The 26,030-nt window shown below is 45.7% G+C and overlaps 1 protein-coding gene across 1 annotated transcript; it reads right to left on the bottom strand.

Annotated features, from left to right (window-relative positions):
- Positions 1–549: 549 nt before the first annotated feature.
- Positions 550–16,319, bottom strand: LOC142953013 (uncharacterized). Its single transcript, XM_076095071.1, has 15 exons — positions 16,148–16,319; positions 15,081–15,155; positions 13,764–13,979; positions 9,887–12,550; positions 9,496–9,690; positions 9,200–9,337; positions 8,388–8,443; positions 7,279–7,393; positions 6,975–7,025; positions 6,058–6,368; positions 3,949–4,041; positions 3,254–3,346; positions 2,721–2,802; positions 2,401–2,513; positions 550–2,304 (listed from the first exon to the last, which is right to left on the bottom strand). Exons 1-15 carry the CDS (start codon positions 16,284–16,286, stop codon positions 2,095–2,097), a joined length of 4,551 nt encoding a protein of 1,516 aa, XP_075951186.1. The 5' UTR covers positions 16,287–16,319; the 3' UTR covers positions 550–2,094.
- Positions 16,320–26,030: the final 9,711 nt, after the last annotated feature.

Here is a 26,030-nt window from a genome sequence, read left to right as displayed (position 1 = left end):
TCAAAACAAGCTTATTTACTGGCTTCCTAACCAACAGTTAGCTTCCACAACTCTCGTGCCTGTGCGCTAAATATGAAGCTAACTACCAGCTGCTAACTTAGTTTAGCACAAACCGGGCAAACAGTTAAGACTGGCTTTGTCCAAAAGTAATACAATTCGGCTTCCAGTTCCTCTGAACCGCTCTAACAAACACGTGGTATCTTGTTCACTTAATTACCAGCTGGTAACGTTAAATATGCTAAATTGTGGCCACCTGAAAGTCGTAAAGCGTGACCCTAGGGGGCGCTGTTGCACATAACTACTTTAATAAAAACATAAAGGACAACTATTACATCAGGTCCCCCACTTATCACTATGTTAATGCAGAAGTGCAAACATATTTATGATAATAAAAATAAAAGTCCAATAACAGTGATGAATCTAATCATTTTTATTCAACATGCACACCCAATATATTTGCTTTTCTTTATACTGGATTTAAAAAATATGCACGCTGGAGATGAATTGGTCATTTGTTTTTTGGAGAATTCATACGAAAACAAGCGTGAGTCCGTTTTCATTTTCTTTATTTCTGTTGTCGTCATCCTGCAGGAGCATTTGTCATCAGTACGTCTCAAACATCGGAAAGAGTGCACACATCTACATGGTCTTTTAAATACACTTACACAAGGCAAAGAGGGGCTAGAGAGGGGGGGGGGGCAAGAATATAGGTTGCACAGAAAAACACTGGAGGGGTAACTGACACCAGGGGAGGAGAAAAAGGGGGGCAGAGGAGTTCCACAATGGTGAGCAGAGAATATGCTAGAACAAGTTATTCTTTTTTTTAATAATGAATTCCAACAGCTGCAAGTTGGGGGTTCGTCCCATTCTTCATTCCTCCTTCGCTTCGGCTTTCATTTCCTGTGAAGTTACCGGTTCGCTCGCACTAAAGGGCCAGGTAGCTCCTCTTTTAATGGAATGTTTTCTTATAAAGCTTCTTTTTTTTTTTTTTCTACTTTTGAAACAAACTTCAAATACAGTGCACAACCTAGTCTCTAGGCAGGAAGATCACAGGAGCATGAGGGACGGTTTAGGGATCTGAGGATCTGACCTTAAAGTAGAGACACGAGGATGCATCCTGGTTGTTTACACTCACACTGACAGGTTTACAATTGCTCCAAATAGATCTAATTTATTCATCATGTATTTGCCATGCCAGCGTAACAGCATTGTTGCAGCCTAATACAAATCACAGAGCTAATGTAAAATCAAACAAAAAGAGCAGCCCATTGGTTTGCGGGAAACTATTTAAGTGCTAATAAGCCAGTGTAGCTGCAGGGAGCATACAAAACGGGAACAACTTCCACTACAGTGACATATATAAAAAGAAAACATAACAATTGCTCCAACAATTCAGCACATAATCAGGAAATCATGAGATTAAAACCAACCAACGAACAAACAAAGAAACCATGTCACATCTCAGCAGACATGCTCTTCAGCCATTCTTCTGCAGGTAGTTACAAGCCATGTTTCTGGAGGTTAAGTCTCTCACACAGTTGTTTCTTTTAAGACTAGCGTCTAGTATCTAGTAGCTATTTCTTGCACTGAGTACCATATTAATTCTGAATGAACATTATGCAACAGTTCACATTACCGTTTATCATCAGACGAGTGGAATGTGATGCTTTTCACGCTAAAAATCACTGTACAATCGTAAAACCTTCGATGCCTTCTTCGACAAACACGTCCACTCAAACCTTAGCATTCAGCCTATCTAGAACCAAATAAAGAAAAGTCCACATTTGAGCGAAGGAACATAAATGAAAAACAAATAAAGAGTGACGGGGGCGTGTCCCATTTGAGGGCGGGAATGAGAAATGATCCTTGAGTTTGGAAAGTCCCCACTAGAAGGGCCGGAAGGGTCGTGGATGGACGAGACAGTCGATCGCCTAGAGCTGTAGAACCTGTGGGGTCAAGTGTGTGGGGGGGTCATGTTGCAGTGAAGGACCATGGGAGAACACTTTGGATGCTTATGAGTGAATGAGATTGATGGGGTAGAGGAGTGACGGTGTGGATTCTGGAGGGTATCCTCAGCAGGGGGCAGCAGCCCGCTCATAAGCCCTGCTTGGCCAGGGCAGCGGTGACATCCTGGGCCAGCGTGGAGAGCTGGGGCGTATCCAGGATGTTGATGCTGCCAGAGGAGGACATGCGCGGGGAAGTGCCGCCCGTCTCGACCCCGGGGGTGTGCGTGATGACGATTTCTGCGCCGTGATCCACCCGAGCTTTGGCTGATTCCCGGAAGGACAGCTTGTGGCTCTCGATCTGGCGGGTGCAGAAAAAAAAGGGTGTTTTCTCCTCTTTATTTCTACAGAAACAGAATACTGTATTTGTGTGCTTCGTTTTTTTTTTTTTTTTTACCATAATATTCCCCCCTCCAGGAGTGTGGCTGGAGTTGCCCAGAGAGCCGACTTTGGCAGCGGCCTTGTCTTTAAAGTCTAGCTTCACATTCTCAATGCGCACATGACCTCCCCCTGGGAACAGGGCAGAAAGGGAAGAACAGTATCAAACCCACAGGGCATCGCTCGCTGGGCTTCTCCTGAGCAAAGACAGAATCTAAGTGTGCACACCGCAGTGCACAGAAAGGACACTGTGCTCGTCAAAATGGTTGGTCTTTTGGTTTTCAACACCCTTTCAGAAAACAAAGTGATATTATTGCATATTGTACATGTTTCCCGTACCTGGTCTGTGACGGATGTTGGACATGGAGCCACATTTGGCGGTGATGTGGCTCAAGTCGACCTTCTTGGTCTGGATTTGGATCTGTGGGGCAGCAGCACAAAGCACATATTAACACATCTTTACCTGAAGAAGTGGAGAGAAGAAAAAAAAAAAGGGAGCTCCAGAAAGTCAAATGCAGTGAGGACAAAGGGGACGTATATTTCGTGGTGCAAAAAAAGAAACGATGAAGTCAATCAGGAGACACAGTGATGCCGATGTCGGTTCCCTGGAGAGAGGTTGACATGAAAGCGAGCAGACGCAACACAGCCACTGTGTGACGCTACATGGAGCAGGTGCGTCAATTCAACTTTATTGTCCAATTAGTGCAAACAATGTCAAAAAGATGCAGAGACAACCCTGCACGCTGTAAAGGGGTGTTTACATGACGTGTTGTGTGCGGAGAAAATGACACTCAGAGGTACACAACACACAAATGTTCGTTCCTAATTGCATATGTTGAATGTGTGTGTTTTTTTTTTGCAGAGTTACTCACGTTTCCGCCGCCTGCTGCGTGCTGGAGTTTGTCCAGGGAGCCACATTTAGCCTGAACGTGGCTAAAGTCCAGTTTAACACTTGGAATCATGACCTGGGAATGACAGGGTGACCTTTTTTTAATACAAACAGCAAACATTGAGGGCATGACTGGATGGGCGGAGCTTAAAAAATGCCCCCTCCCCCTTCCCTCCCTTTCCTGCTCAAAATAATCCTGTAAAAGTGTCCCAATTTTAAATCCACGACCTATCAATCTGCCGGCACTCACTTCAGCGATGGGGAATTTGAATTTCAGCTGATCTAGAGCACAGAAAAAAACAACTGAAGCCTTTTTGTGGACGGAGTTTTGTTTTTCTGCAGGGATAAAGACAACATGAAGCGGCACTTTCAAGCGCTGTAGTCCATGGAGTCTTGAACTCGCCCCTGCTTTGAATAGAGCTCTTACAGCCTGAAGCATATCTGAAACACTTTGAATCCCAAGTGCAAAAAATACCACTTGGGGAGTAGGGAACTTTACTTCTTGGTTGACGAAGAAGTAACATGGATGTATGGAACTTTGGATATAAACCCTTCTTAGTCTTGACTGAAACAGACAAACAGATGGGTGGACAGACGCACACATAGAAGCAGCCCCAGCTGAAAAGAGGAAGAAAGAAAGGAGAGCAAAAGAAAAAGAAAAGAGAAAGGCGTACATACATTGCCTCCTTTGGGCGAGTGCTTCAGATTATCCTTGGAGCGGCATTTTGACTGAACATGACTGAAGTCCAGCGTCTCGTGTGAAATTTGAACCTAAAACAAAATCGAATTCAGAAAAGGAAAAAACACTACATGTGCCTCATTTGGCTGAGTGTGAGATCCACGTGTCTCTACATGCATTTACATTACACGTGCTGATAAACTGAGCTCACTTGTGGTTCAATACAACCAACGACAGTATTTCTGCTTTGTGCGCCATTCCGTGTTGTTTTGTAAAATTCAAATTAAATTAAAAAAAAGGCCGATACTCTGTTCATAAAAGAGTAAGAAGGTGAACACAGGGAGAGGGAGGAAATCAAGGAGAAAGAGGTTGAGGGGAGAACACACAAGAGACCCGACAGCAAGCCTCCGTCTCCGGTCGACACTGACTTGACCTGGATTCTTTTGACAGCTCTTCCTCGAACACACACACATTTACACACACACATGCACACACACACACACACGCGCGCACACACGACGATCTAGTCAAACTAAGAATGTGTATATTTTAAAATCTATTATACTGGAGTTGAAACAAGTGGTCAATTTATCGATCAACTATTTTGATGATGGCTTATAATTAAGGATTTGCAACAGCTCATTCAATACTGAAGATACCATTCAAAATCATTTGTGGCAGCGCTACATTATGCAAACAGCTTTGTTTAATTATTAATATGTCTGTGTTAAGGTAGCGGACAAAAATCTCCCAAAATGACAATGTTGTAACAACAAAATCAGGCCAAAACACAGAGGCTACACTCTCACTTTTCATTCTTAACGGCTTCTTTTTGTGCAAACGCAATGTTTCAGGCTTTTGAATGTCAAAATAAAATGACGTGAAGCATTAGTGCTGCTCATCCCAGCCGTGCGTCACCGGGCCTCATTCAACATTTCTCCCTAAAGAGGAGAGAAGAAGTGGCCTCCTCCTCCATACTCCCCATGGGCTTAATGAAAAGTCCATCTGTTACACCTGTTACACCTCGTAGACGAAGATGAGAGGAGCATTGTGTGTGCATGCACAGGGAACTTCAACTTGCACCTCTTTAGTTCAGTAGAGTGAGAAATCAAACCTCTTTCTCAGGTTCAAAGTGATGGGAGGTGGTATATTTTCATTCTATTCTTGATGCAACTTCCTCAATAAGTAATTCCTTCCGCTTGCAATTATTAATACAGAGAGCCGGAGGGGGAATCCTCCACAGCGATGACGGAGGCTGCTCCCCAGGGCAAATGATTCTGCAGGTTGACTGCTCCTCGGAGGCAGTTTAAGGGACATTCTTAAGAGAATAGCCGTTTTAGCGGCTGAAGCTGGTTTGACATCCTTCTTCGGCAAAGAGAAACGTTTGAGACTTAAGGAGGACGACAGACAGAGGCAGCTGATGACAGAGAGGACGGCAGACAGGGAGAGGACAGTCAGAGGAAGCGACGGCACGGGGTTTAGAGGCAGTGAGTGATGGTGAGGATGTGAGGAGAGATATTTTACGATACTTCGACAGCTCGGAGGGAGACAGAGAAGGAGAGGGATGTGACATGCATCAACTCATCAACCCATTTCTAATAATAAGTAAAAGTTTGATTAAATAATCCGTTTTGCTTTGTTTTCAATGTCCATGTCTCTTGCATCTGTCTTTTTATTATTCTTTTCTTTTAACAGCACAGTCATTTTAACAGTATGTATGAATAGAAGTCGAGGATATCCATGCTGCACAGCTACATTAAACAAAGGTGCAAACCTTATTTTCAAAATAATATATATATTACTCATACTATTAGAAGTTACACAAATGTAATCTTCCTTGATTTGCAGTATAGTATTTTTTTTATCTATTTAGATGTGTACAATATAACGTGGTTCTTTACTGCCCCCATGTGGCAGAAACAGGTAAATGCATGACATTTAAAAGTTTCAATGACTTCATTATTATTGATGTCAGGTAAATCTCTCTCCCTGCGCTGCAGACTATTTTGAATAAATCAATAGATGTGTCTGTTTCTGTGTGAAGGATTCTGTTTAAAATCTTGCAGAGTGCAGATTTGACTCGGTTGGACCTCGACAGGGCCGGTTACCTGTCCGCCTTTCGGCTGGTGCTTGAGGTTGGAGGTGGACCCAATCTTGGACTTTACATTCTTCAGGTCAGGCAGGGGCTGATTGAGAACCTTCAGCTGCCGCTGGGCGGAGGACGGCGACTTGGGCGGGGTTCGGATCACCGCCACCTTCTTCTCCTGGAGGACGCTGAAGGACTTTGGCGTGTGGCTGCCGGGCGTGCGAGAGCCGGGGGTGCGGCAGGAGTAGGTGGGGGGGGTGCCGGGCGTGACGGCGGTGGAGCCGGGGGTGGAGGTCCCGCTGCGGACTGATCGGGAACGTGCAGACTCTGTACCTTGAGAGAAGAAGAGATATGTGTCTGGATTACAAGGACGAAGAGGAGGAGAGACGTGGAATGAAAGAAAACCCGTCCTGGGCAGAAACACTTTGGACGAAGAGAAAAAGGGAGGAAGACAATGGAGCAACAGGTGGATTGGAGTGTATGACCCTTCATGTGGTTGTCATGGAACTGTCAGCACTGCTCTGCTGTCCGTTTCCACAAAACAAACAAGCCAGGTCAAACACAACTGTTTGACAAGGACGTTGTGAAAGCAACTGAATTAATTAAACGCCGGCGGCTTGTTGCCATAAAAAACAGGAAGTAGCAACCTGTTGTTATGGATCCCACCTGCTCCACTGATAAAGTTACGGCAGGTTTTACGAAGCCAAATTTAACACATTTAAATATTATATCAAGGCAAATTTGGCAACAAAACTGCATAAACAAGCTTGCAAATTCACGAGATGAATGAATGAATGCCTAGTCAATGGACGCCGCTCGCTTCTATACATAATATAAAGAACAAAAACCACAACAAAAACCACATTACACTAATAACCAGGTGTCACATGTCGATGAGCAGGGTGTGATGGGTCTAACAGGAGCTACTAGGTGGTCTACCTGCCGTACCAGGGGCTCTTCCAGACCTGTTGTCCGCTCTGGACTGGATCGCTTTTGAGAGGGGAGCGGCAAAAAGGACAAGGAGGCAAAAGGGGAAGAGTGAACAAGGATGTGAAGGGAAACAATGTGGTTGGAGTTAGAATTTAATAAAATCATTCGGAAGAAAGTGATATGAGGAGAGTCACAGGATAAGTGTTAGAGATTAAAGAGGCAATCTGCTGTGTAAGGGGAGTTCATTTTATGAGGCAAACAAGCTGGAAGAGTCTGTTTTGTAGTTTGTGTGTGTGTGTGTGTGTATTCTTACAGGTTGGCCTGGAGGGGGTGTTGTCTTCTTGTTCAGCAGCAGGGATGTGGCGTGTCAGAGATTTGGCTGGCCTGGGCAGAGACGACCTCTTCTCTGGGCTGCGGTATGCTCTCTCCTGAACAAACACACACTGTGGAGTCAACGCCCGAGCTCACTCACCAGTTAAAGCTCCCTGTCAAGCCCTGTTTTCTTTTCATTTTACCTTCTCTGCCCATTTGTGTGGCAGAGGGGACTGGTGGGAGCATGCAGAGGAGGGACGGGCCTCATTGAGCTCCGCCTGCACCAGGGGGCTCCGTTTAAGGCTACAGGCGGAGTTGGGCCGGGGGGGCGGGTAATCGGTCCCCCGGCGCTGAGCTGCCATCTTTAACAGAACGGCCCTCGTGGGGCTCTGGACCGAAAGCCGCGGCGAGAGGCAGGAAAGCATGCAGGGATGTGAGGCGGAGGCGACAAGCAGATGGAGAGACGAAGACGTGAGATGGGATGGAGTGGACCAAACACCGACAGCTTACAGTACAAAACAATCTGCACAGCACTCAAGAAAACAACATCATTTTGAAACCATGATACTGAATGATCAACATGCACAAGTGATGCTTTCTTTTAAGAGAATGGATGGAGATGTTTATTCAAAAGACGTGAAACATAATGAAACTTTTAGGTGAAAGATGGAGTTCAAGGTATATCTAAAGGGGCCCCTGTACTGCACATTATACGCGTTGGTAAAATAGTAAAACCTGCCCATGACTGTCTGCCTCCTCTTTATTTGATATCTATACTCACAGATTTTCTCAGTCGAGACTGGCAAAAGGACAGAGGCAGGCATGCAAGACAAAACGAACGTGCACATAGAGAGAAACAACATGCAGACATTAAAAAAAAAGGAAGAAAACATCCAGTTTGTCATGCAAACAACACGGCCCATTACACAGAGTTATACGCTGTGAAATGCAGGGTCTAGTATTTCCTCCTATATGCTTGACGATGATGTATTCACTGCTGCATTAACATAACTAAAATGCTAAATGCTAATAACCATTCATAATTAATAAGCATGCATTTAAAATAAAGCGAGTGCGCTCGTGTGTCATGATAGTGCTGATAGTACTTACAGTAGTCCTCTCCCTGGACTGGTGGGCCACACTGAGGGGCTGATGGCTTTCCATACCTGAAAAAAAAAAAGAGTTCATCTGTAATGATCGATGTAATCCAACAAAGGGAGACACATTTGAGAATGTGACTTTTCGCACACAACACACATAGACATCCATAAATGCACTCTGAATACAGTACCAAAACGTAAACGTCAGAAATCATTTGAGTCACAAAGACCTTTTCACAGCAGCTGAAACCAAACACACAACCTCCGACATGCAGCCATTTCCCAGCAAACACGTACACAAGTGTCATTTCATGATCAGAGAAATGAATGAAACCAGAGTTGCAATCGCAAATTACAGAGGCATCAGTGAGCAGAAAGAAACATGAATATGAGGCCAAGCAGGGGTAGATACTCCTTTTTTGACAAAATGAGAACAAAGAAAAAAGACAAAGCAGTTGAGCTGATTTAAAAAAAGACCGCAGCACATGATGTTTGCCAGCTACATTGCACCCGTGTGATTAGTCAAACAGCCATTGATAGAGAGAGAGTAAAGTCAATAAAACACCTGTTATTGTATGTTTGTAGCAACAATTAAAACCCTAAATTGTTCAAGCTTTGACTCAATTGAATCTGGTAAAATAGAGAAATCATCATTTGTCAGGTCTAAAGAAACTTAGTAATACTTGTTTCTGTTATTTTTACGCATATGTTCCTATTAAGCCAGTATAAAAAAAACAATAGACGGAAAGGTGTAGGGTCTACATTAGAATTAGTTTACACTCTCTCTATCCACAGCACTGATTCCCGGTGAAGACTGTTCACCTGTGGCCTTGCGTCTAGCAGAGCCGTGAAGCAGAGCGGGCCTAGGATGTCTGGCTGCCGCTTTGGCTACACTCTTTCGAGATGGAGAACGACTTTGGAGGGCTGACACCTTTATCTGGTCAGCCCTCCTCACGGCTACTAGCAAAGAGGAGAGACAGGATTATACCAACATGCAAACCTCGGTGAAATGCACTGCAAAGAGGCTAAATCTGTGCTTAACATCAATATAATACAAAATACAAAAGTATATAATTAGCTTTAAGCTGAACAACACTTCTTGAATACAGAATTGGAACCTTTTTTCTTCTTCATCTCCTCTCTTGGATGGTGGCTGGGTACTTTGCGGGACACTTTACTCTCAGTGGTGCCAGGGTGGCCCCTTCCTCTGCCAGGGGCCCGTTTAGCGGGTCTGTCCACCACAGGTGTAGTGGTAGGACTCTGGACCTGAGGAAGGGCTTCGATTTGCTCAGTCATGATACTTTTGTCATCATCTGCAGTGGAGAGGGATTAAAAGAGGACTAATTCTCCACACTCCTAGCTAGCTGGGAGCTAGCTTAGTACAGAAGACACATTAAGATTTACTCGCAAACAAGCTTTGTGGTGTAAGCTAGTTTTCGGTATTAAAAAATACAATAAGTGTCTTAAACATTTATTGTACGTGTGATTAATTTTGCAAGCTCGGGGTACCTTGTGAGTCCATCCAGCCACTGTCTGTATCTAGGAGGGAGACGTCCATGGTGGTTTCATCGTTAGGTACCTGACTGGCCTGGCAGGGCACAGCGGAAGTCTCTTCAACCTCCTGACCAATCTCGATGTCTTTCTCCTCTTCACACATCCTCTCCTCCCCCTCATCCTCTGTTGTTTTCATGTCTTTCTCTTCGCCTACTCCATCAGAACCAACTTCCTCCACTTGCTCCTCCACTGTTTGGTCTGTCTTTACCACCTCGCCCTCCTCTTTCGTCCCTTCTTTATCCTCCCCCATCCAATCATCTCTGCCACCTTCATCCGGTTGCAGTGGTAGATCACGATCAGAGCATGGAGACAAGTGCGAACTGTCAGTCGCAGGGTCCCCACCATCACTGTTTTGCACACTGTGACTCCAGTCTTCTGCGCTAGACTTGGGATCGTCTTCCGCCATCTGATCGCCTACCGTCAGCCTCACCTTGATTGGACTCTTAGGCACTTCATCTTCCTCCATTACCTCTTGAGGCTCTTCAGCAATCTCAATATCATCCTCTTCATCTGCTTCTTCTTCTAATTGTGCTTGAGGTATGATGATGACTGGGGAGGTTATATGTGGTTTTGGTGCACCTTTAGCCACCTCCTGTAACTGGATTTGGTCATCTTTCTCATCTAATGGTTTTTCAGTGCTTAAATCCTGAACAGCTTTTGAGGTCTCTTGCCTTTCTTTTCTTTCTAATCTTGTAGGTGTCCCACGCTCACTTTGAATCTTCTCGTCATCTTTTTCTGTACTCTCTCCTGAAGACTGAGATGATGCTGAAGGTATGTTTGCCATTTCTGGTTCATCCCCTCTTTCTTCTGAATCCTCCTGCTCAGATTTAAGCATTTCTTTGTCTAACTCTGTCTGTTTCGTATCAATCCTCTCAGACTCTTGATCATTCTCTGCTTTAACCTCTGGTCGGACATCTTTCGCTGCCTTCTCTCCAGTAATTTGGGTTTCTAAGGGTGTATCATTTGGGGAGTTGGGGGTGGTGGGAGTTGGGGGAACCTTGCTTCCAGTTTCCAATGGAGTGAAAGTAAAGGAGCTGTCTGGTGGGATGGGAGAAGCCTCTCTGGAGGGGTCTTTTTCAATGTCTACCTCAGGAATTGCTTGGATCTTTCTGTCACCAGGCAGGCCACTCTCCAAACGAAACTCAGTCAATCTGTCTTTTGAGGAAGTCAATGGGATTCTTAGACGATCGGGTTTTACTCCACTTGTCACGGCCCTCTCAAGAATCATGGTACTTTCGACTGGTGAATCTTTCTTTTCGGACACAGTTTTTTGAGAAATCTCAGGGATAATTCCTTCATGATCTTTTTGTTGAATTCCTTCAACTTCCGTGTCACCAAGCTCCTCCTCAACTTCACTTTCCATTGAAGGGAAACGCTGGTGCGGAGAGCCTCCAGGACTAGGTACATCGGCAGGAGAAGGCATGGGCCCCGAGTACTCATTGAAGACACAGTAGCCCAGTTCCTCCAGTTGGTTTTCCCCTCCTACCACTCTTAAGGTTTGATCTACCAAGGCCAGCTTGGCCAAAGAACTCCCCACCAGAGCTGATACATTGGCGGGCACGGACTTTCGCCTCATGTGGTCAAGCTCCCTCCTCTCTAATGATGGCTGAGGCAGATCTCCTGCCAGGTCCAACATTTCAGAGAGACTGCCTGAATGTTCAAGACATTTGTGCTTATCAGAAAGGAAAGGCTTGTCTGCCTTTGCCTCTGGAGGTGAGTCAGGGGTAGTTGGGGTAATGGAGACAGCTGGAGGAAATTGGAGTTGGCTCTCCACAGATGGAGTTAAAGGGTAAACTTCAGATTCAGCAAAGCTTCCACTGATTGGACACAAGGTCATTGACTTCTCTCCCTTCCCTATTTGTCCTATTGAAGATCCAACAGTAATGTTTAGGGAGAGGCTTCTTTGTTCGAGTGACATCTTACCAGGAGATATTTTGGCTGACATCTCCTGTTGTTCCCCGAGCTTCTGCACAATGCTTTCAGTGTCCTCACTTAACTTTTTCTCTGCTGCTGTGCTGAGTTCGTAATAGCTCTGGGTTTGTGATGACTCCTTTTCGTGGCTTTTTGAGGATGTCTCAAAGTAGTTTTTTGCTCCAAACTCGTGTAAAATATCTGACGTCTCTTTCAACTCTGTGACAGGTTCTGGACTTGACTCGACTGCTTCTTGCCTTTGGTCCTCTTTTTGAATGTCAGTCACTGGTATCTCATGCAACTCAATGTCAGTGCCACTATCTTGGCCCTCCTTATTTATCCCCTCAACCGGCTCTGGATTTTCCTTGCTTTCATTCATAGGGGCTCCTGATTTGCTTGGTAAGATATCTCCCTCTTTGTCGTCCTCCTTAAGATTTGATAACTCCTCTGTTAGTCGAGATTGTTTTGCTTCTTTTTCTTTGGACTCTACAAGCAGGTGGCTCTCAGCAGCCTCTTCTACTACATCCTTTCTCTCTTGGTCACTCTGCTCAATTGAGGTGTCAGAGAGCTCAATCGAGGCGAGCTCTGCACTTTCAGGTGTTGCTCTTTCAACAGCCAACCGTGTCTCTTGTAGCGACGCCACTTGAGGTTCATCTTCCTTCATAGCAGACTCACAAGATTCCTGACTCACACGTTCTTCTGGCTGGGCTGTGAGTTTGAAGGATACTGTACAACTTTGTACAAAGTCCTATAAGCTAAAAGCTTTGCTTGAAGCATCCACAAAAGCTAGCCAATACAGTCAAGCCGAGGCCTTCTGCACACAGATAGAGTAGCTCTCCATCAAGCAAAACACACAGCACAGTGTATTTTGCAGCAGGCCATAACAGCACAGAGGGGGTCACAGCACCTAAGATAGCGTGCAGAACTGGAATGAAGGAATGAGTTGCATGATGTTAGATGGCAAGAAATAAATCTACACAAATATATTGAATTCCTATTGTAATACAAGGATTGACAAAACATGGTCAACCTGATATTAACATTTTTTTGTTGTTGATGTAATTGAGTGTTAATGGTGTCATTACGGTTTCTATAGCAAGTACAGGAACACTGTGGAGGAGGATTAATCTTTACACTGCTTGGAAGTACATTTATTCAGGGTATGTTCTTAATTCAATTAACCTTAGAGATAATAAGGATGGTGATACATGTCCAATGAGGGTGTTATGTAATAAATGTAAGTGTGTCCTTAGTAACAATAGGAAAACAGAATTATCCTTTGCCTTGGGATGAAATGAAAACAACATTGAAACTCAAAGAAAGTGAAATAGAACAGACTTAAAATACATTCAAGACTGATTCATTAAGCTCCCATACAGGTGGGTGTACTCAGAAACACCTTCTTGCACACAATATTCCAGCAAAACCCACATACAAATATACAGACAACTAATACTAGTGACACTTGACAGTGTAGACAGTGACATTTGCAATGTAGCTGGCAATACAAAAGTGCAGAACCGATCAACTACAATATGGTTGATCAGGTGTTCTACTGTCACTCCAATGAAAAGCAAATGGTTATGTTTCGCATGACAAAGCACAAAATCAAAATGCTATGTCACGTCATTTTGCACGAGGCAACTTCAGGTACTGAAGCAGAAGCTTAAGGATTTAAGAGCAACAAAGCTGCAGGAAGGTTGGCGGCAAAGCCTGAGTCGCATCACAAGTTATAAATCAAGAGTGGAAAATATTGAGCACCCGTTAATTCAAAGAGGATCATGCAAAAAAAAGGTAATAGGTAAAAGACATTCACTCCAACACGCTTTCAAAAGAGGAAGGATGTACAGTTGCTCACACATACAGTACGCTCACACAAACTGTAGGCACGCGAACAAAACCCAATAGAAACCACACACACCTTTTTGTGACGGGCTGTGTTCACCTTGATGACTTCCTCCATTGAGGACCTCAGGTGTCTGGGCTTGCTGGCAGCCCAAAGCCTGGGGCTCTGTTAAATAATCTGTCTGCTCTAAGAGCAAGTCTGCCACTTCCTCCTGGTAACTGTGCGGCTCCTCTGGAGCCTCTTCCTCCTCCTCCTCCTCCTGCTGTTGACTGACAACTTCTACTTTATCTTCTTTGAGCAGGGGGAGGGGGACACATAGATGAGACATGGAGGACAACAAAGCTTGGGGTTACATGGGTTACTTTCAGCTCTGATGGAGATGCATGGGATGCAATTATCACACCTTCTATCTTAGTCTTGATCTATTCATATTTAACATGAATTTTGAAAATATACTCTTCAGAGTTTGCACATTGGGTTTAGAAATAATAGTCTGAGCGTCGTACTACAGTCGTATATAACATATTTTAACCCTGACTTTGATGCATTTAGTCGTTTGTTTTTTCAAGAATATATCCCATTTTAATGAAAACATATTTAAAAGTATGAGAAAAATATTGTTAGGGCGCTTTCACTGGCCAGAGTCTGTTTGGCTTCTCCGAATCAGAGCGATATTGATACTTATGGTTCGTTTTCTATTTAGTCTGCTTTGGTTTAGCAGTAAATGTTGGCTCGTGAAAGCGCCCTTAGGATTAGTTCTGTCTATTAACGAATAACTGGCATTAGTCATAAACATGTACTACAGTGGGAGTGCGCTTTTGCGATTGCATGCCGCATGCAAGAAGGAAGTGATCAGAAAGCAGACGGTGCTGTTCTCTGTGAGCAAAGAGCTGAAAGCCAATCTGTGATTTACTCCTTCAGAAAATCAACAGACACGATGAGCAACAGAGGAGATGTTTTGAGGAGAAAGCAGACTAGTGAGATGAAGGGCTCCGGTGGCAGGTTATGCACTACAGCGTAAAAGGGAGGAAGGGTGCTTGGGTTGTCTAGTCCTGGCAGCCAGGGCCAATAAAACTAATATCGAACTGATATTGGTAAAATGGACCAAAGTGTGAAGAGGACAGGACAGTGTGGCACATGCTGCAGACTTCTTAAAAGGTGATTTAACGATCAGCTGACATGCAAGGCGACAGAGGACCCTGATATTAAAGGGACCAGAAGAAAGAGGAGGAGTTTTTCTAATCATGCCAGTGGCTGCAATGAGAACTTGAAATCCTGGAGATGTTTGCTGTCTTCTTTTAGAGATATATATATATATATTTTACCACTCTCACAACCATTCACACTCTCACCCTGAATGGTCTGAGTGGTTACAAGTGTGAGTGGGTGTACCTTGTGCCACGGGCCCAATCTGCTCAGCGGATGGAGAGGGGGGAGGGGAGGGAGGCAAATTGGCTGAGTCATCCACTGTGAAGTGAGAGAGAGAGAGAGAGAGAGAGAGAGAGAGAGAGAGAGAGAGAGACAACAACGGGAAGAAAAGACATGGATGGGAGGAAGGAAATGAAAAACGAATAACTCTGCTGACCTTATCTCTGTGGGTGGCCTCCCTTTGAGTTTGGAACAATGCTCGTTGTGTGTGTTTGTTTGATGAATCTCATGCTCCTCCAGGATTTGATTAGTGGCCAGTCGGGCCTTTTACTCAATGTCACGTGCAGATGGATGCATCTTGAGCACCAACTTACCTCAGATGTTGTATATCGTCATACAAACAACAACATACACTGTGTCAGATTATACTGGCTCAATAATCTGAATCAACCACAAAATATCAAAAGACATTGACCAACTTACTATTTACATTGAATTTGATTTTTTTTAATGGAAATTAAGGGTTCCCCCAGATGTACACATGCACATTGATATAGCATGCTTGGATATGTAAGCATGACCTAATAGGGAGCTTACAGAGTTTTGTCCGATGCATTTTTTCCAAAGTGCAAAGAGTAAAAACCTTAAAACAAGCATGTTTCTGACGTCTTCAACGTGCAACACATTAATATAAAACAGCTTTATTGCAAGATACCTCCCCTGTCCTTCACGTTTTAATCAAAGCTTGGAGTATTTCCAACTAGAAGTCATGGAGCTTTCTGGTTAACTTCCAGAAAAGGTCCAGATGTCCTCTACCAGGTGTCTTGGGGGACTACAGCATTGTCCTTCAACCTTTGCTATCGCTGCCACAGCAGCTTGGTTGTGTTCAGTACTCATTTAAATGTGAAACACGTGCCTTTTTGTGGATTGACTGCTCTTGCCTGGCACCATGGAACCAATCCCATTTACCCAGACCCATCTGGCAGTATGTGTATGCGGTCTAATCAATGTTATTGACCTGGTGCTGTAGTCACATGCTTGCACACACACACACACACACACTCACAAACACACCGTGTCTGCGTTCCTACCTGTCGCTCCGGGATGTGCAGCTGCCCCACCGTGGAATCCATTCTCCCTGTAGGCAGAGCTGTAGGCGGAGTAGCCATTCTCGGCGTTCTCCTGGCCGTTAGAGGCCCAGTGCTCGTCTGTCTGCTGACCGTCTGCCATGCCTGCCTGCTGGGACACCGGGGAGGGGACAGGTCACCTGTTGGAGCAAGTGACGGGGGAGAGAGTGAGAGAGAGAGAGAGAGAGAGAGAGAGAGAGATGATAGCATTAGAGAGGAGTCAAAAATAAATATCTCATCTCAGCTGACTGTGGTCCAGGATTCACGCTGCACGGTGAAGATTACAGATTCGCCACCAGAGGGAGTGAGGTGCTACACTGTTCGCATACCGGCTGGTCTTTGTCTCAGCATCCATGTGCTGAGACATTCAAAGTGCCTTCAAATTTGATGCACGCTAAAACGGACACACATAAAAAAAAAACATCTTAAATAAACCGCGTATTAGTCCAGAATATACGATGCAAGAAAGACACAGATGTTAAGGTGCACTGCAGCAGGAAGCTCATGAAATGGTCGGAGGGAGGGGAGGGGGGGCATGTGAACACACCCTTTATATCCCCTCATCCTCGATGAGGAGGCTGTTACCATGGCAACCAGAACAGGTCTTATGGGGGTCCGGCAGATTGGTTTGACAGGCTTGCCCTCTTTCAGAGACAGCACTGCTGCAGCGCAACAAGCTCCTTCCCACCATCTACAAGAACAAAAGACTTCGCCCCAGTCAAGTATGCACTGCTGAAGTATCCACACTCTAATCTAGCATGTACCCTAATAAAAGCCTTTTTCTACCCTTAAGAGGAAACACATAATGCTGCTTTATAAACGAGATTAGCAGGGGGCCCTCCCTTGCCTGCATGGCAGCTTCGCTAAATTGCATCATTATCATCAGCTGCTGCTAATTTCATCATAACAAGTTATCACTGAGACCGAGGACAGTAGCTGCTGAAATTCTCTGAAAATTGAGAGGAATTGAAGATCTAACTGAGGTTTTCCACCCTGCTGAGACAAACAAATCAAGCATCAGGCCTGAAATATATGTAAAAATTGTGCCTCCCGCTCTCATTTGTCTCCATCCCTCTTCCCTCCTCACTCCTCCCTCCTTCTCCTTTCTCTGCAGTGCTGCATGACGACAGGCTCACAGTGACCGGGGCTGATGTCTGCTGGAGACTTGAGGATCAGAACCGAGAAGAGGAGAGGAGAGGAGAGAAGAGGAGAGGAGAGGAGAGGAGAAGAAAGGCCGACTGACACTTCAAGGTATCCCGCCAAACTGTCTGACACAGAAAATCTCAGCCCAGGGTTCAGTCAGAGTCTAGTCCCAGCTGTTGCTAAGGAAGAAAACTGAGGTTTAGAACTGCATTGAGCTGCTTTCAGCTGCTGTTTTGGCAATGTTACGGCATTGTCCATACGAAAGGATGGCATAAACCGTGGCTGCTTACATAAATCCTGTGTTTCGTCTTTTGATAAAAAGGCACTTAATTGCAGAGAAAAACACAAAACACCCTTTCTCACAAATTCAAATGCATTACACTCCAGATCTACTGCAAATACCTCTTTTATTATGTGTCGGCTTGTTGTCTTTGCTGATGTTTTTGTATTTGAATGCCTCCCCTATCAACAGACTGTAGAATACCAAGAACCCAAGGAAAACTGGTGGGATGGGTGGCATGTGACATGTGACACCCGTCCTGTTACATCACAATGCAGAGGAACGTTTAGAGTTTATCCTCTACCTTCAATTTAAACACCAGTAACATTAGATATACTGAACGCATGTCAAACTATTTAAGTCTCCTGATATCTGGGTTTGCCCACCCTTTAGGACCGTGCTCTCCAGGCACACCTTGTCATCCTCCTGCGGTTAACGTGGTCCGACATCGCCCTCTCCCATCGCTCCCTTTGAGCTGTTTTCCAGTCGTATTGGGTTCGACAGAAAAGGATAAAGTGTGTAACTGGCATCTTTCCAAATATAACACCACCAAAGAAGCAGACGGTCTTTATAAAACATACACTGCACTGATGGAAAATTGTGCTCTCTCATCTCATCTGAAGACACAATATAATGTACTATTAGGGTCAGTCTGCAATCTGCTTCGTGGCTAGCTGACAAAGTACATACAAATACTGCTTTTATGTGCAGGAAAACCTAATTAAAACACTGATGTGGCAATCGCCTGCAGACAAGAACTGATCCCTGGTGCCATTTAGAGTGACACCAGGAAAAAACAACCTCCTCTTCTGCCCTAAAATAACCCACAACACCTACGGTAAAGCTGCGACACCTTGATAGAAATGAGGTTATCACATTATCTTTTCTAGAGATTCCAAAAACCACTAAATCAGGAAGGATGAAGCTCAGCACAACTGCACAGCATGTGAACCACCAAAGGGTTAAATCAACAGCACTGGGAGTCAAAGAAGGACTGTCAAGTCCCGTTACGTCTCGGGATTGAAGTCTTGCACTAAGCATGCCAGCAGGAGACAAGGGAGAAGGTGTGGCGGTGGGCCTGAGGCTCGCCTGACTTCGCTCCCTCTTTCTTTTGTCTCGCGGTCCCCCTGCCGCACTTCGCTCTACCTTCCAGCCCCGGCGTCCCTCTCCTATGCCGACTCCACCCCATCCCCGGTCCCTAATCCGACCTCACTTCCCTCCCATTCTGCACCTCCCCCCCTCCACCAACTGCAACCCAATCTGGGTCACTCATCACGCCTCCGTGGAGCGGCGCTCACATCGGAGTGTCACCATCCATTTAGGAGGGAGGATGGAATCTCTGGCAGCCCGTCTCAGTGCACCAACCTGGCCTTAATCCCCTGTGTGAGCGCCCCGAGTGTGTCTGTCTGTAAGTGTGTGTCCCTGGTCTCTGATTTTAGGTATGATTTTCTACATCCTTATCATTGCTGGGACAGTTTATAGTATAATTTTAGCTCTGAATATTATTTATGCACACAATTATGGAGGCTATACTGCCGAAAATGTCCTTAGAAATGCTGTGTTTTGTCATTTTGAATTCACATTTGTTATAATAGTCCTTATTTAATCCTTAATTCCTCTTTCTCTCCTGTATCCCATCATTTCTATCGTAATAATTTACGATATTTCAAGGGGATATAGCAGTTTTAGAGACAACAAGAAAGGTCAAAGTTGGCATGAAAGTGATATTTCCTGTCATTCAAATACATACGCTGCACTATTAAAGGGCATTCAAAGCTTCATCAAAGCGCAGTATTATTAGAATATAGGCTCAAAAGCCATATAAACACAGACACGGTGTGGTGCGTTGCAGTGGATGATGGGTAACACTCAACAGTAGCCCCTACGAGGAAAGTAGGACACTCGAGGTTGCCGTGAACCCAGAATCCAGAGACTTACTCCTGAGCAGCAGCAGACGGGCGGATTATGTTTCGTTGACTCAGCAAGACATGCCGGGGGATTGACGCGTAATAAACGCTGCCATTGAAGTGTGAATGGACTGTGTTTACGGCGAACAGCAGCATGGCGAGAGGCGGCGCGCGAAAACACGCGCCCGTGTTAATCCGAGGTGTGGGGCTGACTCCACTCCTTGCAGATTAAGTACCGTAATAACGGCAATATAGGCGCACTGGGAACTAACAAGGCCTCAGAAGCATCTCATCGTGCCAAAACATCTGAAATAAGCAACGCTTACACTGTGACAATAACAAGTTACATCCTGTCATTTCATCATAAGGATGGAGAAAGTGGGATTTACATCCACTTATCTTTACACAGTGTGACTCAAAGGGCTTTTCTGATGGATGAGTATGTCGGAGGTCTGCTGCAAGCGTCCAGATGAATCAAAGTGACCGCTCACATTTATTCCCTCCTCTCACTGCCTGCATGCTTGCTTTCCCTTCTCTTTAGTTTCAGCCTCCGCTCTCATCAGAGGAGTCGATGCTGCCTGGCACACGCCGGCCCCACCCCGCGCTGATGTCATTGTTCCCATGGTGATGTGAGCCCCGGCGTGGGAGGGGCTGGCGGTGGTCAGGAGAGGGCGCCGGCTGCAGAGAGAGCGGACGTGGACCACGTTATGGATAACTGAAATAGGTCAGCAGATCCTCCAGGCGAAGCCCCCGGGGGTCCTCCATAACGGCACTGACACAAATGGCTGGCGAGCCTTTTAAATGCATCGATACGCTGATAGCTGGTTGGGCTGTTGATGCCATTTTTAGACTTTTAGGCTGGTGCTGATGTGGGTGCTGTCTCATCACAGTTACACAACAGCAAATTGTTGTATAAACAAAAGACTGAAACAACTAAATCCATATAACAGGATGTCTTGGTACAGCCCAAATGGAGCTCTTCCTTATTTACACATTATTACTGTTATTGTATTTGGGTTAAAGCAGAGATTCACAGGCTAATCCTGCATACTAATTCCTGCTAATTGTCCCAAACCAAAAACATAAAGAACCCACTGTGACATTTACACACAGCGCTGAGCTTTCCCAACACAACGTCCCGTCCGTCTCGTCTGTTTAGCGGTCAGTCGCTGCCTCCTCTCAAGGCTGAGGAGATTATGATGGCTGCCGACAGCCCACGCCTTGCACGTCCACGCTCGCACACACACACACACACACACACCTACACACACTCACTCCCCTGACCAAACCGCAACGCATGCACAAACACTCAAAAAAACCCACGCGCAACCGCTCTCATTGACGCCCCCGAATGCATCCACGGAGCTGAAACAACCCACAACTCTCTGGCTGGGAGCAAACACATTGTTAACATGAGCTAAGTATAGACACAGACACACACACACACACACACACACACACACACACACACACAAACACAAGACCTCTCTGAATTTACCACCAAATCCACATTTAGCCACTCGCTCTGTTATTTCCCTCCCCGCCATTTAAACTCACATTTATGCAGCTCACAAAAAACTTAAAACACGAGTTTCGAGTTATAACGGCTGCTTTTATTTTAGCGGGGAAAACTATCTTGCATGACATCAACCCAAACAATTGCCCCGTCCTCCCTTCCAACATGTTTGCTGAACATAATTCCCTCTCTATTACACATCCTTGGACAGCCAAGCTAATCATCTGGCTGAGTGCAGCCACTTAGATCTGACTCCGGGGGCCCCATGAGTCATGGGAAAAGTCAGTGTGAAATGTCACGGGTGGGGGTGGGGGTGGATATGAGTAGTACATAGTATACCAATCTGGCAGCAGTCCAGACTTCTGCGTTTTTGCCTTTTCTTCTGAGTTATTTCAGTGTGAGATGACTTTAAACTCGTTAGCTCACCTAACTTGAGCGGCCTTCACTGATGGATGAAACACACGAGTGCTGAGTTGAAGCGTTTGCTCAGACCTGCATGAAAAAAAGAGGGAGGTAGAGAAGAGGGAATACATGTTAGAGCTTCAATAAAACCGCAGCACCAAAGTTTAACACTTCCCTGCGTCACTTGGTCTGATAAAAGGTATTTAATTTATTTAAAATAAAAAGAAACAGAGGTCAGTAGTTTCCAAGGCAGCTGCAAGGATGATGATAATCATCCAAACAGAAATTGATTATTTTGAAGTGATTACAAGTGGACGTGTCATCTGTGTGCCAACAGACTCCACGGAGATTTGTCAAATTCTTGGATCGGTCCGCTGGGGCCGAGCCAGGGGATGAGTCAAAAGGCTTATTTTGACTCATCAAAATAAGCCTTTTGACTCAAAAGGCTTATTTTGAGTCAAAAGGCGTGTTCCTCCACGCCGTGGAGGAACACAGCTCTGCACATTTACTCTGCTTTTGGGTTGTCAGGAGGTAGAAAACAGAGCATCCTGTTAACATTAAAGCAGTGTGAAAGGGACTGGGGGAAAAAAAGGGGGGGGGGGGGGGGGGGGGGTTGTGGCAGTTGGACAGAGAAATGAAGAGACAGGGGATGAAGCAGAGAGAGCTGAGCAGAGATCCTCCAAACAGGAAGGAGGATGATTTATTAGAGAGGAGAGAAAAAGAGGCCTGGAGTGAAGAAGAAGGAAACAGAATTCACAGAGGAGGAAACAGTATTCCTCCGAAAGGATTCCACAGAGTACACTTTACTTTGTTATATGCAGGAGATCGTTACTGTTGAGTTTTTAATGTTATGCAGACAGAGAGAAAGAGACCAAAAAGTTCATAAATCACCCTCTAACAGAGAGGCAGCGAGCAGGAGGGAAAGAGAGACAGAGAGAAAAGGGGGTTGAGAGGGAGGAAAAAATGTGAGAGAAAAAAAGAGACAGTCACACAGGAGGTATAATGTCTCTTCTGGGGGAAGGCTGGCCGGCCGGCGAAGCTCAGCCTGAAGAAGAACGAGAGAGATGTGAGAGAGAGAGAGGAAGATACAGAGAGAAGTGTGGTTACCGCCCGGCCAGACAATATCAGGAGCGAGACGGAAATAGAAGCCGCCTTTTTAACCGTCGCAGTAAATGATCCCTCTCTCACGCAGCAGTTGGCCTGCTTGTTATGAAACCTTAATCTCCCTCAACACAATCCGTCTGTTTTCTGAGAGTGCACGAATGCTTTTATTAGAGGATAAATTCACAAATAGTGCTTCTTCTTCGTCTTTTTTTGTTTTTACTGCACTAGTAACTGCAAGCACCCTCTGATCTCTATACTCATTAATCACAGCGTCTCCAGGAAGAAAGGCTGATAATTCTACTTCTTCACAATCTTATCAGTCGCCCCGCGATGACCATCAACCTCCACCGGCGCGTGCTGTGGGTCGCTATTTGACGGATGGGCACAAACAGTGAGGGTGCGACTCCAAGGTTGGACAAACAAGCAATTTGTCTTCAGTCTCTGGAACTAAAGGACAAGACGATGTCTTGACCGGCAGGTTCCTCCAGGGAGGAGGGAGGGAGGCCAAGTGTGTCAAACAGAAGGCAAAGAGAGAAGAGACAGAGGAAGGGAGGAGTCAAGGATAGAAATCCACAGATTCGACTTCATCATCAGAGACGAGGCAAACAGGAAATGAGTCCTAATCTTGGAGCTGTGCTAAAAGGCCTGATAAACCTCGCTGAACTTTGCTGATAACGGCGAACATCACAGGAAGACATTTCCACAATTATCTGGTCCAGATTCATTGAGCGTCGCTTTCTGCATCCCAGAACTCTCTCTCTCTCTCTCTCTCTCTCTCTCTGCTCATGCTGCAGAACCTTAACTATCCAAATCTCACTTTTAAACTCACCCATGCTCAGCTTTTAGAATGCATACGGTAAAGGAGAGAAACCATCACATTATGCAAGAAAACGTCAGATAATTCTTCATAGATAATAAGGAAAACGGAGCTAGTGCCAGGAAATGACATGATTCATGCTAATAATGCGGCTGTTGATGCTGCAGTGGTTTTCCCCGTCTGTGTTTCTGTCCAGCCACGACGTTTTGACAGAGCCTCTCCTCTGAGGTCTCCGCTTCCTCGCCTTTTAACGTGGCCATCGCTCCCACCTCCTCATCTATAATTCACAAAGACAGCCTCCTTCTCCCCAAAGACAAACACGCCCCGAGGAGTCAAGGTGAGGAGTATTCACGAGAAAACCTTCAAAATAAAACAACTTTATTTCATTCATTTTTTCTTGCAATTAAGAAAACGAAGACGCTAGAAATGTGTAAAAATTTAATATTTTTTAGGGAAGACTGCAGCTGTTAAGTGTTGTTTTGTTATCATTGACTTGTGTCTGCAGTGACATCCTGTGATAGTATAATGCAGGTAATAAGTAGGCAAGCATCTTATGTGGCAAAAATAGCTTGAAATCTCTACATTCAAGCTCAACGTCACCAACTTCTGCCTGAAATAACAAAGCCGTCTATTTTGTTCAGCTGCGTCGGTCTGTATGGCCCGCCGGCGTCATCCAGCTGCAAACCCATCACTTGTCAACAGACACTTCAGGGCGTTCTGTCAAAGTCGAGGGTGGTGTTGACGCGACCCCAGTGCCCCTTTCTCCTACAGTTTGCCTCTGAAAATAACCTGAAAATAAGCCCTGCGACCAACAGTTGGTTAACCAACTGCAGCAGCGGCCTCCCTGCCAAACGATGACCTCGCTCCGAGGGGATGGAGGAAAAATGGGAAGAGGAGGAGGATGATTGGGGGGGACAGGACTCCATTTGTGACCCCCAAAAAAGGAGGACAGAGAGGGGGCGCGATTGCCCCCTCGCTGTCCTTCCCCTCCCACGCCGTGGTGCGTCATTCGAAGTTGGTTCCCAGGAAAGCACAGCTCGCCTCAGAGCTGCCACTATCTGTCTGTCTGCACCACGCAGGCAGACAAGAGACAACATCAAATAAAATGTCCTGTTATTGCGACTTGAAAAGGGAAAGAGTGTAAGACAGTAAGGGACAAGAAGAGGAGAGATCCAAACAAGTAGGGACGTGCAGAGGGAGGAAGAAAAGGTGGGAGAGAAAGGACAAAGGCAGGGAGTCAGAGTTGGCATCTGATCGCTCCGTCATCCTCCTGCTCACATAAAAGAAAATGCCCGTCAGTCCCAAAACTCATCCCGACCGAGCCGTCAGCATACTTGTGACAGCCAGCTCTGCCGACGCCGACGGAGTGTCCCGCTGTCTCGTTCGTTTTTTTCGTGTGATTTCTCCAAAAGAGATGGTGGCTTTACATATCTCTCTGATGCACACAGAAGCAGCAGCAGCACACTCTGGGTGAACCATCCTGCCGGCTGAATAATCAGAGTCGTCTAGACTGGGTATACGCCACAAAGACTATGGGGTCACCAAAACACAGAAACCAGCCCCTGGCTTATCACAACATCAGCTCTTTCACTCGATTGTTCGAGTATGTCAGCAGCAAATATCCTGAATAATTATAATCTCAGCAAACAAAGGGGAGATGATGCACAGGGAGGCATTGATTAGAGATCACAGGCATTCTCCAGGGGGGAGGGGGGGGGGGGGGGATAATTAATTCTTTATCTCTGCTGCTTTGCTAGTTTGCCATGCAATAAAGCAAACTGCATGAAAGGAACAAAATAGACCGTCTTACCTGGTGGGGTAGGGCAGCTTTTTTTTTTGTCTGCAGAGAGGACTCAAGGTTGGGTGGGGGGGGGGTGGGGGGGCAAAGGCAGCGGCTTCTGCAGAGAGCGGAGGAAAAAAATAAGACGAGATGAGAGACAGAAAAAAGGAGCGACCAGGAGTCATAGGAGCAGCGCCGCGCTGACAGAGATGGCTGATGCTTTTTCGCCGGGGCGAGCGGAGCCGGTATAAGCACTCTGCTGCAGCTCACACACACACACACACACACACACTCTCACACACACACCGAGCCAACATGCATGCTGTCTCACGTAGGTCTCCCCTCCCCTGACTGTCCCTTCACCAGCACACACTCTGCAACCAAACCAGTGTCTCCATAGCATTGGGGAGGGGTGGATAACAGGGGGATGGGCACAATAAATGTGTGTGTGTGTTGTGTGCACGTGGCAGCCACATTAATTCATGTTTGAAAGAGATATGAGGCTCATCCACCCCAGAGGGAATTGAGCTCCAAGATGAACCTCTATCCGAGGAATTTCCAGCAGCATATTCCATTCTCCTCTCGGCGCGTCTGTACAAATGTTGCTCAGGCGTGCATGTTATGAATGCGTGCAGCATCTAAACATGACAGCGAGTGCAGCACGAGTGAAAGCAGGGGTGCGGGGGCTTGCCTCGTGCTGAATAATGGCTCTGTCCTGGTGCTCATTTGCAGGCATGGCCGACTGCAGCAGCAGCTCTGAGACAAAGGCAGAGAGGGGGGGGGAGGGTCTGAGTGAGAGACCGCAGAGGCCAGACGAGCGGAGCAAAAGTATACAAGTCGGGAGTGCTGACTGCTGAAAGCCTAATTCCCTGCTCATTACACCAACCTCAGAACCACA

Source organism: Anarhichas minor, unplaced genomic scaffold (assembly GCF_050575085.1).
Source record: "Anarhichas minor isolate MPS153535 unplaced genomic scaffold, ASM5057508v1 ptg000018l, whole genome shotgun sequence".
NCBI lineage: Eukaryota > Metazoa > Chordata > Actinopteri > Perciformes > Anarhichadidae > Anarhichas > Anarhichas minor.
The sequence above is the reverse complement of the archived record's forward strand: the minus strand, read 5'-3'. Positions and strand labels throughout refer to the sequence as shown.